The sequence below is a fragment of the Heterodontus francisci genome, chromosome 10 (genome assembly GCF_036365525.1).
Source record: "Heterodontus francisci isolate sHetFra1 chromosome 10, sHetFra1.hap1, whole genome shotgun sequence".
In the NCBI taxonomy this organism is placed as follows: domain Eukaryota; kingdom Metazoa; phylum Chordata; class Chondrichthyes; order Heterodontiformes; family Heterodontidae; genus Heterodontus; species Heterodontus francisci.
In genome coordinates, this window is record NC_090380.1 from 28,429,696 (window position 1) to 28,442,622 (window position 12,927).

Genomic DNA, 12,927 nt, shown 5'->3' on the forward strand with positions numbered 1-12,927 from the left:
AAAGTGGAGTTCCCTGATGAGGACTTTCCGTACTTTGGACTTCGCTCTTAGACGGGCAATGTTGAACAACCTGCCCCCTGATCTTGTGTGGAGGAAAATTCCTTCTTCCGAGGACTTGAACGCATGTGAAAGCAGCAGGGAGAAGAAAATCCCAAAAGGTGTGGGTGCGAGAACACAGCCCTGTTTCACGCCACTCAGGACAGGAAAGGGGTCTGATGAGGAGCCACCATGTTGAATTGTGCCTTTCATATTGTCATGGAATGAGGTGATGATTTTTAGTAGCTTTGGTGGGCATCCAATCTTTTCTAGTAGTCTGAGGAGACCACGTCTGCTGACTAAAAGGATCTGTCTGGTTCAGGCAGATGACAGAGGAAAAGGATTAAAAGGTGCTAAGTGCTGACCATCCAGCAGGATGGCTTCAGGAGATGTGACCATGATATTTCAATGAGGATCATCATAAAATGACAAGATCGAAGGGTTTGGCATTGCAGTCGAGGAGAGGGGGTGGGTTCTGGAATGGTCAACCTGGCTCGTGGACCTACAATTCTCACCGGAAAGACCAACCACATTGAGGATTGTAAGTAATCAGCCAAATCCAAGGGGTATTTGGGGCCGAGAGTTTTAAACAATTTTAAGTGTAGCAACCAAATCCTGGGAGGGTTTGGGTTTTGAATTGAGTGAATTTGGGGCAGAAACATGGGGTTTTGCCTGTGGTTTTTTCGAAATGGTTTATTTTATAAGTCGTGGTGACTTGTGTGCTTGGGAGAGCGCCGAGGTTAAATCGTGGAGGGATTTAAATCAGACTAACCAATCAAGGTGTCTTGTGGTGTCCTTTAAATTAGTTTTGAGGTCTTTGTAACAGGGTGTTAGGAGGGTTTTTGTTTTTTTAAATAAACAAATTTGTGGTTCAGCCCAACCTATGTCTGTGCAATTTGTCCTTTATAAAATCCTAAAGTCAAGAACCATCAGTAAGGTGGCAAACGGGAGCGGGAACCTCGTACATCAGTTTGCTGATTTATAATTGGTGTTCCAATCAGCCCGTCTTTTGGATGTGAAAAGAAATGCACAAAAGGCACACGCGAGATTACAGTATCCAGTTCACATAAGGGGTTTCATTGTTACAACCCCCAAGTGAGAGAGAGGGGCAAAAAATACAGTTTCGCATTTCCATATATATATATATATATATATATATTAAAAATTTACATACAAGGATGAAGTCTGAGATAGCTGAAACATTATTTGACAACAGCGCAAAATAGAGGTACATTTTTAATTTAAATTCTGTTCACTTTTACTCACTGTGCTTTCAATTAAGGGGAAGGTGAGTTCATTTTCTGTTTAAAAAAAAACAGCAAATGCATATGGGGTTTTAAGCTAAAGAGGTGTGAAAGAGGCCCATGGTGTTCATGAGGAGGGTTGTTTTCTGTTTCATTCCTATTTAGATGGCTAGATCCCTCACCCTTGTTTTGTTTACAAGCTTCCAGAATTCTTAACTCTGGACAGCAGATAGCTCCTTCTATGGACACACAACAGTTAACCTTACATCAATTACACGACTTCGGATGTCCTGTGTCATACGTAAACCAACTACCCAACAGAACAGTCCTCCAAGGTTAGACAGATCTATTATTCAGCCCAAGACCACAAGTGATATTATGTTTCAAATTAGGGCACACTATTTTGTTTACAATAGGTTGATCAAAAGCTGGTAGTGCTAAGCCAAATCAAAACCTGATTTGTGCTGTCAGAATTGGTGCATAATCATATCTCGTCACTTATACAGTTAAATCGCAATGTTGGGGTTTGGGAAAGTGAAGGATGGGATTTTAGTGGAAACAGCAGGAAGGGAGAAACCAGTTCCTGCTTCCTTTGAACAAGAAATAAGAACTGGCCTCAATGTGACAAACTGCTATTTTCTCCAGGTATATTTTAGTCAACTTGTTCATTAATAAGTTTATCTCAAAAAGCATTTAAAACCAAAATGGATTTTTCCCCACCAACTCAAATGCTAATGGTTGACATGACATTGTAGATGCCATGATTCATTTGACAGTTGGATAACCAACCAACATCACACAGGACAATAATAGCATTTTCATTTGCCACAGACTGGTGGGGGGGGGGGGGGGGGGGCGGGGGTAAGTGAACAAAGCTGCTGCATGCCATCATGCATTGCCTACGAGTGCAGTTGTGTTGAGTGACCAATCTTCTGGAACCTGTGGGATGAGGACAGGGAGGAAAAGAGTGCTGATCCAGCATGGCTCTTCCCACCATAGCAGAGTACTGCACAGTTCATAGGAATGACTCAATCAAGGAGGAATACCAAACATTCAGGGATGCCCCCCATCAGCCCCACCAAGTCTGAAGTGTAGGTCAAAATAAGCCATCCAATGGTCAAATAACCCATTTAATGTTTTCTCCACATTTGTGGACTCAGTAAAAGGAAGGACTCTTCCCTGGTAGCAGTGAGAATGTGCCAGTCTCCCTTTTGGGGCACTATTTGATTCCTTTCCCACCTCCCCCCCCACCACCCCCCTCCTCCCCCACAAGCAAGCACAGTAGGGAACAGGGTGGATTTAAGGGCATACAAAGAAAGACTAGCTGGCGCATATGGCATCCTGGACTACCGTCCAGAATGGTTGGATTTGTCAGGAATGGGAGGCAGGGAGGATTAGCTGTGTAAAGGCATGGTGTGAATCTCTCCAACACCCTGGGATGGACCCAGATGGTTCTTGTCGCAGTGGGTACAAGGCAGCCCGCAGAACCCCTCTGAATGAGAGCAAAGCACCAGACAACACTTTTTGTCAATTCGTTCTTGCAGGAAGAGAAATAGGTATTGAAACTTGTCGAGGTTAGTGTGGTCCAAGACAGGTGCAACACAATGAAGTGTTCTGCTTGGAGGACAAGCAGGACAGATATTGTCACTTGTCGCTGAAGATAGCAGGTGGCTTGATGCACTTGAAATGCAGCTCATTTCTAAGCAGAATTCAAAACAAAGCAAAACAAAAACACAGCTTCCAGTTATCTGTATAGCTGGTACTTTCAGCCTTGATCCCAAAGTTCTTGGGAGGATCACCAATCACCTTAGCATGCCTGGCACGCAATATTGTGGGTGATCTTCCTAACTGTATTGTTCCTAACAAGGCAATAGAATTATGCAGTTGGGAGGCCTGACTCAGCACAGAAAACCAACTATCTTCATGAGACACCTTCAGAAGTACTGGATTTCCAGCTGACAGAATCTTAAAGAGAACAGCAATATGTTAGTTACTAGCCAGCAAATTGCAATGACTCCCAATCTTTCAAACCCCCTGCTCCACCCCAAAAATTTCACAAACCCACTCCCCCAACTCCCAATGTCATGAACCCCCTCCCACCACCACCCCCCCCCCCCCCCCCACCGACGCCCTGGGGTCTCTTGGGGGTGGTGCTGCTGCTGTGCAAAATTTTAAGTTCCACCCTGACATGTGTCTCCTATTCCGGGATACTTAACAACCTGAGGTGCAGAATATCATGGGTCTGATGAAACTTTCCTATGGATTGAATGCTTAACACCCCTAGTTTAAACACTTGTGTTAGGCATCAGAAATTTATCAGAGGAAGATATGGCAGATTTTGAGCTAACAAACTATAGGAAGTTGGTGATCAATCTAAACAAGTTTACATAGGCAATTCCAATTATAAATGTGGATATAATGGCATAAAGTTGACAAGTGTAGACAGAAACATGAAAATACAAAGTCACAGACAGGAAATATTAGATGTACCATACACTCTACATACTAAGTAAATTACTTTCAGTTTTTTTTATTCATTCATGGGATGTGGGCGTCACTGGCTAGGCCAGCATTTACTGCCCATCCCTCACTGCCCTTGATTAGATACAACAGAGTGGCTTGCTAGCCCATTTCAGAGGGCATTTTTGAGAGTCAACCACTTTGCTGTGGGTCTGGAGACACATGTAGGCCAGACCAGGTAAGGACAACAGATTTCCTTCCCAAAAGGACATTAGTGAACCAGATGGGTTTTTACAACAATCGACAATGATTTCATGGCATTCATTAGACTGGCATTTAATTCCAGATTTATTAATTGAATTCATGGCCTTCCAATTATCTGATCTGACTGTGGTATCATGTCTCTTTTCAATACCTTCACTGGTACTGTTAATCACAGGAACATTGATGCATTTTTCATCTTTCACATTAATCTCTCAGGTTCCAAAATCTGCTCCACATCCACAGATACGCCCTCTTCCTAGCCCAGACATTTAAATCTCAACATATTTTACTGATTTTCATGCAAGTCAGCAGGGCAATTATCAAATCTATTTCCAATCTTCAGAAAAGAAACCTATAAGTTTTTACTGCATGATACAAAAATTGGATGTAAATGACATAAAATGTACGTTGAGAATTTGCTAAAAAAAAGAGTTCAACAATTAGCTGACTCTAAATTCACTGGATTGAATATAGATCCCCAGCCATTGAGGTAATCAAAACAACACTCCAGGGACAAGAGCATAAGCACAAGGGAAAAATCTATTCTCATTTAATAGAAATTGATATGAACATTGACAAAAACAACTTACTTCATCCTGTATACCACTATTGTTTGTCAATTTGTTCCCATCAGTAATTGTAACGATGATTGATGGTTCCAGAAAGAAAGGATTTCTCCCCTGAAAAAAAATCCAAGGAGGAAGGTAATGCATATTTTAGAAAAGCTACACGCTGATATTGATGTTCCTACCAGCATCTCAGCTACTACAAATTCCAAGCTAGCCATTAAATTGGGAGAGCAGAGAAAGGAATATTTTTACTTTTTTTTTTAAACAATGAGCAATGGCACTAAGTCAACAAGTTTAGACATTAAATCTTAACTAAAACTGAGAGGCAAAACAAGATGCAAATACAATTAATCAAACTGATACTGAATATCCTAATTTCACAGCACTTCCCTTGGGAAAGAAAGATCATATATTTGAGGAATACGGGAAAGACAATGATCAATAAAATAACTTTAACCAATTTATTTTTTGGTGGGGTGCGAGGAATAGAACATTTTTCAAAGGATCAGCAAAATCCTTGAGGGTTGAAAATATAACACAAATAAATCAGTCTTGTAAAAGTAATTCCTCTTGAATATGCCTCTGCATGTGTCAGCTATTCAGATTAATTTCTGGAGATATGACTGGTCACAATCTTTACCTTTCAAGTAGGTTAATTAAAAAATGCTGCACCTTTGGACATATTTTAATAATTAGGTAAGGAAAAAACTAGGACCTGTAACAATAATATTCATCAGGATACCTGTGATCATGCCTGAACTGTTTAATATCCAGCACAGGCGGAGCAAACGCGACAAGTGACATAATATTTTTCTTCATTTGAAAGAAAGCTTCTATGAAGGACAAGACAGGATTAATCTGCTGCCTGACAATTGGAATTTTTGTTAATTGTTTACAAATTCTAGCAGTTCTTAGCCTGCTGAACCCCTCTTCTTCTACCTCAGCAAAAAAACTCAACCAGCTTCAGATGGATATAGCTGACATTAGCTTAGAAAAGCCACAGCTGCCAAAAACATGCTCATAGCCAATGTCGCAAGGTCAGACAAGCAGTAAGAAAACATGCTGATGATCGCCCCATTCACACTATTTCGGAAACTGACCCTAATGTGAAACTCCTTCCTAAAAATCAACTAGAGTGAGATCTCCAGTCCAGAGATGTGTTGAACTTCACCTTCATGGTTCAGTCAATTAACACCATGGTTAGGATCAGTCAAAAAATTTAACAGCTGTGAAACCAACAGTTATGCATCTAGTTGGCAAAAGTAAGTCACTTGGATTTGGAATCCTCAGGTTCCAACCTTTTGTGAAGATGGTGCCTGGTGTACACTCAAATGCTCTCCTCCAACTTCTCTGGATTCTGGCTGGAACTAAAATTGCACTCTGCAGAATGCAGGCTCAGAGAAAATGTAGGGCAATGCCCAGCATCCCCTCTGACATATATAGAAGTGAAAAGGATATGGCTCAAATGGAACTTAAAATGATTTCGAAGAGTGCAAGCTGCAGATATCAAAAGCAAGGCAGTGATTTTACATTCTAAACATGCATTTGTTCTTTTTAAAGAAAAGGTAACAGCAAAAAGAATGTTTAGCTCAGAGCTATTTCGTCCATCAAGTCTATGCTGCTGTTCGTCTTCATTTGAGCAAGCTGGCCTCATCCTACTCTCCTAACTCCCAAACTCTTCAATAGCCCTCTTTTTCAAGTAACTATCAAATTCCTTCAAAAAAAAGATTGATCCATCTTCAATTATTCTAACCATCCTTTCTGAATTTTTTCCCGTAATCTCTTTAAAATGAAAAGGTTACTGAAAACATTTGAAAGGACGGAAAAGGCAACGGTATTCAAAACAGGAAATAATTTAACAAGAGATCAGAGTGTTTAATTCTGTTTCAACATTAGTTATATTTAAAGTGCACACAACTGGGTGCAGACAGACTGGAAACTGCCAGAGCACTAGCTCTGTGTACTTGAGTGGGTGCATTATTAAGCTATTTATGTCGTGACAGTGTATTAGAAAACTAAAGAATAGACAATTAACATGATGGAAGATAGAAGACCCAGAAAATCACAATCTGCACTGTTGGCATTCTCGACAGGTTGGGTTATTTATATCTGGGAATGCCTTCGATGGTGCTATCTTACACAATTGATGAGAAGTAAGCTTCTGACTAATGCTACTTACCTGCAATATCCAAATAAATCAAATTCCCTTTTACTACATGGGATTCTAGGGTCTTTACGGATGTCTTGGGGATCAATTTTCACAGCACTGCCCACTTTTCATACATCAATAAATTTGTGTCTTTGTTCATATTTGGCTGTATTGTGGTATTTTGTACTTCACAGTTGTGTTGCCAAACCAAATCTGTGCGCAATGAAAGATTTCAATTGACCATATCTAGGATGTTAAAAACTTCTTGGCCAGTGGTGCAAGATTAACATTAAATGTGTCCCACATAACAGTATAATAGACGTTAACTTGCATTTATAGAATGCCTTTAACATACAATAACGTCCCAAAGCCCGTCAGAGGAGCATAATCAGGCATCAATTGACACCAAGCCAAAGAAAGAGGATATTAGAAGGGATGACTAAAAACATAGGCTTTAGAGAAGTTCTTAAAGAGAGGTGGGAGAAGTGTTGAGGGAATTCCACAGCTTGGGTGTAAATGGTTGAAGGCATGGCTGCCAATGGTGGGGCAAAGGAAATGGGGCGGATGCAAGAAATCATCCACAGTTTAGAATTGTGGGATTGCGAAAGGTTATAGAGGTCGGGAGAGGTGAGGCCACAGAGGGATTTGAAAAAAAAGATGAGAATTTTAGTAGACTGGGAATCAGTGTAGGTCAGCGAGCACCAAGGTGATGGGTGTACAGGACTTGGTGCAAGTTATGTGGGCAGCAGAGTTTGGATAACCTCAAGTTTATGAAGGGTGGAGGATGGTTGGCCACCCAGAACAGCATTAGAATAGCAAAGGCTCGAGATAATCAAAGCATGGATGAAGGTCTGAGCAGTAGATGGGGTGAGTCAGGGGTGGAGACGGGTGATTTTACATAGGTGAAAGCAGGCAGTCCTTGCGATGGAAAGGATATGGGTTTGAAAGTTCAGCTCAGCACCAGAGAATGAATAAATCAAGCAAAGTACTTGCTCAAAGGAGGTACAGGGAAACACAAAAGCTTAGTAAGGGTACAGAAAGGTACAAGAAAACTAGAAATCCTTTCAATTTAAATACTCCCATATAAATTATTTCAATCAGTTGGTCAGGACTGTAGGTCAACTGCTACATAACATCTAAATTAGTGCTATTTGTACAGTGCTGTAGCAGTGCTACATGCTCAAACACCAAACATACAGCCCTAATCCATGGAAAGCACTCAATAGCCAAGCAGCATCTCCCAATCAGTAAGAGATGAATCAGGATAGGTAGTCCAGGGTAGCAGGAAAAAGCAGCGGTGTCAAAGGCCTGGAAGCAAGAAAACCACCAAGACTGATATTCTGTAAAAAAAATAAACAAACAGGAAAGAAAGCAGGCATCCACCCTCATTAGAAGTGTAAATACAGTACCACCAAAATATGCTTTGGCGCTCATGTAAATTACCAGTTGAATAGGAGTACTTAAAGGTGATTATTTTTCAATAAATTGCTGATCAGTGCAGCTGGCTCACTAAATGAGTGAACTGTGTAATGAAAGCCCAGGCAGGAAGCCATTCCAAACAAATTAGACTGCCGCAAAAGCTATCAATGTAGTATAATGTAAATTTGCAGGTGGGAGGGTGGAGGAGGTGGAGAGCAGCTATCTTTTGGTCAAAGAATATCAAGAACGAGGAAAATGCTTAGGGTTCAACTCAGTTTGCTCTGCCATTTTGTTAGACATGGCAGCTTTTAAATCCAGAATTTCCTCTCCCATCTCCAATAATTCCTCAACACCATCACTTCCCAAGAGACAAATTCCTCACACTTCAACTGACTTTGTGGCTGTGATCCACTGCAGCTGCATGTTTCAAATGCTCACAATTTTCTGTGTAAAAATGCTTTTTCCTGAATTGACTTTTAGCTCACTAAAACTTAAATCTAATGATACCGCCATTTATATTCTGGTGTGGAGTTCAGATGAAAGATCACAGACCCGAAATGTTAACTTTATTTCTCTCTCCACAGATGCTGCCTGACCTGAGTATTTCCAGCACTTTGTTTTTATGTTCTGGACTCTCCTAGTAGAGGGAATAATCAACCCCCACTTTGTCAATTCCCTTCATTATTTTCAACATCTGAATCAGATCATCCCGTAACCTCATCTCCAGAGGATTATCACATCGCTGTACTTTCGGCAAGGTCAGTATATAGAATCATAAAGCACACAAGACCATTCAGTTCATCATGTCTGCGTCAGCCTTGAATGAGGTGGGCAATTTGTTCCATTCCCCTGCTCTTTTCCCAAAGCCCTGCATTTTTTCCTTTCCAAATCTAACAATGCCACTATTGACATTAAATTCAATCCCACTGTCACTTCCTTTTTGTTTTAAAAGGAAAAGTGTAATATTTACCACTCAATCCTCTAGTACTATTCCCAAAGACAGCAAGCTTTACAACATTGAGATACCCCTTGCCTCACTTATTTCTTTTCACAGCCCCCAGTGGAAATGATCCAAGGTTTCAATCCCATTGGTTTATCTATTAATTCTTCTATGTATATTAATCCCTGAAAATTTATCCTGACCAACTTGAGGCCTTTCCTATATCTCTAGTATTGTGTATTTCTCCACTGCAAAGATCAAAGTAAACCAATTTAGCATTCTGCCATATCCGACCATTTCCTTAGCATTTACCAGTGTCCTGATGAAAGCTGTTTCCAGAAGGGCCCACTTACTCTAGCACTCTCCTTGGTGTACGTATTAAACCCTTTGAGATTAGCCTGGCAAGAGTTTGTTTTGTAAAACACCACATTCTCCTTTTTGCCTTCCTTCACTACTTCCTATAATCCTTACGATCCCCATTGTTGCTTATCTTTAAATAAGACACCTCCTTTTGTTCAATACTCATCCTACTCTGAACATTACTGCAGTATCCCTGAAAATAGCCATTTCAACTTTCAGGGACAAACCAACAATTTCCTTCGTGAATAAATTGCACTTTTGTGTTGTATATTTTCCATGATAGGGTCCCAACAAATAATCCAGCCTAACTCCATGGATTATTGGAGGGTCCCGAAAAGTAATCTGTTTGATAATTTCATTATTGGGTCTTCATGGCTTGATATCTCCATGGATTATTAAAGGCCTTTGTGAAAGTTATTGATGCAAGTATGGAGGTGGCAATGATGGATGGAAGAATCCCAGCAAGAACCTTTGGCCAATCATTAGCTTCAGTCCCAGCACAAACTGTTCCCTCACCACTGATTCCATCCCTCTCCCTGGCCACTGTGAAACTGCACCACTGTTCATAACTTCGGGGTTCTATTTGACCCTGAGCTTAGCTTCCAGCCCTCTACCCCCTCGTGACCAAGACTCCCTACATCCACCTCTGTAATATCACCCATCTCTACCCTTGCCTCCATCCATGTGCTACTAAAACTCTCATCAATGCTTTTGGTTCCTCCAAGCTCAAGTAGTTCATTCTTGGTGGCCTCCCATATTCCACACTCTAAACTTCAGTTCAGCCAAAGCTCAGCTGCTTGTATCCTGACTCCCACCAAATACCATTCACCTATCAACACTCTGCTCACATTAGCTCCAAGTCCAGAAATACCTCAAATTTAAAGTGCTCTTTCTCATGTTCAAAACTCTCCAAGGCCTTGCCCTGCTCATTTCTGTACCCTCCTCTAGCCTACAACTTGGAGAAATCTGATCCTTCAATTCTGGCCTCTTGTACTACCCTGATTTCCTTCACCCCTTCATTGGCAGCCGTGCTTTCAGTTGTCTAGGTCGTAAGCTCTGGAATTCTCTCCCTGAATCTCTTATCTTTTCAGACACTTTGACCAAGTTTCTGGTCACATGTCCCAATCTCTTATGTGGTTCAGTGCCAAATTATGTCTGATAACACTAAACTATAAAACTATATGGCAGCTGTTTGGGTTCCCACTAGCTATAGACAATAGCAAACTTAGCTATGGTAGGGAGCATGGCTCCTACTGATTTTGCCAAGTCACTGGCTTATTCAGGGAGTTGAGAGCCAAGAGAAAATGCCATACTTGCCTCAGTGTGCTCAAATCCTCCTCTCCAAGATGGCCTCTGATGTTTTAACAGAGCAGATGGGGACCATATCCACTTCAATGGAAATGTGGTACCCATCCCCCATAGTTAAGGCAGAGTACAATGCCAGAATTGTTTGGAAAAGTTTTCAAATTATGGTTTGGGAAGCTTTCCAATATCCCTCATAGGAATACTTTATTTTAATTAGCATTGAAGTATAGCTCTAAGGATGCCCAATAACAACGGTCTTGGGTGATGCCTCCAACTTGAAGTTGAGAAGCCTCTCAGGGGATTCTTGTCTGATTGTGCTCATATTTGCTTCCTTTGAGATACCTTTAAATGGTACAGCATTCATGTAAAACAAGTTATCAGTGCCAGTGAACTCTCACCACTAAGCAACAAAAATATTGGCTGTTGCACCAGTTGATGAGCAATTGCTGGTGTATCCTTGCATTAATTATTCATGCTCAGCAATATCTAACTGGAAGCTTCTGGAGTTCTTGAGCTTAATATGTTTGTCAATGTTATGAACAATGCAACTATCAATGCAGCCATTCTTGAAGAACAATTAGGGAGGGGAAATACTCGCCTTGCCAGCGATGCCCACGTCCCAAAAATGAATATCAAAAAATATGTTTCATGAGCAGTCTGGCAAGTCACAAGGTAAGATTTAGGCATTGTGCATTTTACACAATGATCAGGACCAGTCATTTTCAATGAACAATTGTATTTTGCACAGTATTTAAAATACTGTGTGGGTTAGTGGTGATGGGTATACCTCATTACAGCCTGGCTGGGACAGTCTGTTCAGTCTATCAAACTCTAATACATTAACCCCTTGCATACTCATGTCCATTTATTTTGTCTGCTTTATTTGGCCTCTACTGACACAAGAGGAGTCCAGCATTCTGCAAAGTCATTTGTATTTGACTTGCAAACGCATTAACATGGAACAAAATTGATGTTTTTCTTCTAAATGCAGTGCTTGCATTGTTTTATTTTGGGTGGTTGACACAGTTAAAATAAAGAGGTCGTTGGAAGCGCATCAATATTTGCAGGGGTTGCTGTCCCCTTTCCCCACAGAAAAGTTTGAAAAGCACTGATCAGGACAATTTAGAATTGGTTGCTGCTGTTACCACATAAAATTGAGCATAGCTTATTTTCAATTTATTTATATGCCTGTACTGGTAGCAACAGCCTAGTGTGTTATTTTCTGGAAGCTTGTCATTTGATAACACCCAGCATCTGAAACCTGAAAAAGAAACAATGAAGTCCAAACAGAAAAGAGACATCAACAGAATGTTTGATAGTGTCTGACTGTTTCAACCTACTCCTGTAGACTGACTGGACACAGTTTACTGTATTGGCAGTAAGAGGTTCAATGCAAGGAGCAAAGCACCTTAAGCAGGAGAAAACAAACTATCACAATGGCACAGATACTGAGGCTTTAGGAAATGAGGGATGAAGAGACTATACACAACAAGACTTGTTGGATATTTCCATGCACCTGCTCAACATGTAGATTCGCAAGAATACATCAAACTTGGGTCAGATAGTGCAAAATGCAGAATGAGGAATGAAAATTCTCTAAGTTCACTTTAACTAAGCCATTGCTCAACTGAAAGAGTGCTAAACTCTTCATATTGTCACAACTCTAGGAGTGAAGAAGAAAACAAATTCAATGGATGGTACAATTAGTCAGTTAAAGTAGACTGGTCAAGGCTATATCACCAAGATGGATGCTACAGCCAAGGCTTAAATCAGGCTACCTGGAACATGAATTATTCCACTTTAGAAATCCACAAATGCCTTTCCTTTCAGTATTGTGCTCGAGGAATCCCTGTCTGTTTTTGCCCATCCTTTACAGGGCAGTCCCTGTGGAATTGGCTAGATCCAGGACTTGGGAAATTGTGTTCCATTCCTTTAAACTTGGAATTTTGTCTGTTTATTCATTGATCTTTTACAGCTTTGTGTCTGTGGTCCAGGATTAACTAGTTAAGAGATCTATAGAAAATCTATGAAATTTTACCAAAAATGCAAGGGGAGTGGCGGGGGGGGGGGGGGGGGGGGGGAGGAGATAAGAGAATCTACAAAGCTCTGTGATAACTTAGTGTCAGCTGTGGTTCAGTTGGTAGCACTCACCTCTGAGTCGAAAGGTTGTGGGTTCAAATC

The 12,927-nt window shown here is 40.8% G+C and overlaps 1 protein-coding gene across 3 annotated transcripts in view; it reads right to left on the reverse strand.

Moving 5' to 3' along the window:
• LOC137374367 (integrator complex subunit 6-like) overlaps positions 1 to 12,927 on the reverse strand; it is a 134,997-nt gene that overhangs the window by 90,734 nt on the left and 31,336 nt on the right. For all 3 annotated transcript variants that reach the window (XM_068040336.1, XM_068040335.1, XM_068040337.1), the window contains exon 4: positions 4,595 to 4,684. In XM_068040336.1, the coding sequence (XP_067896437.1) occupies positions 4,595 to 4,684 (90 nt within the window). The remainder of the gene's footprint in view (positions 1 to 4,594; positions 4,685 to 12,927) is intronic.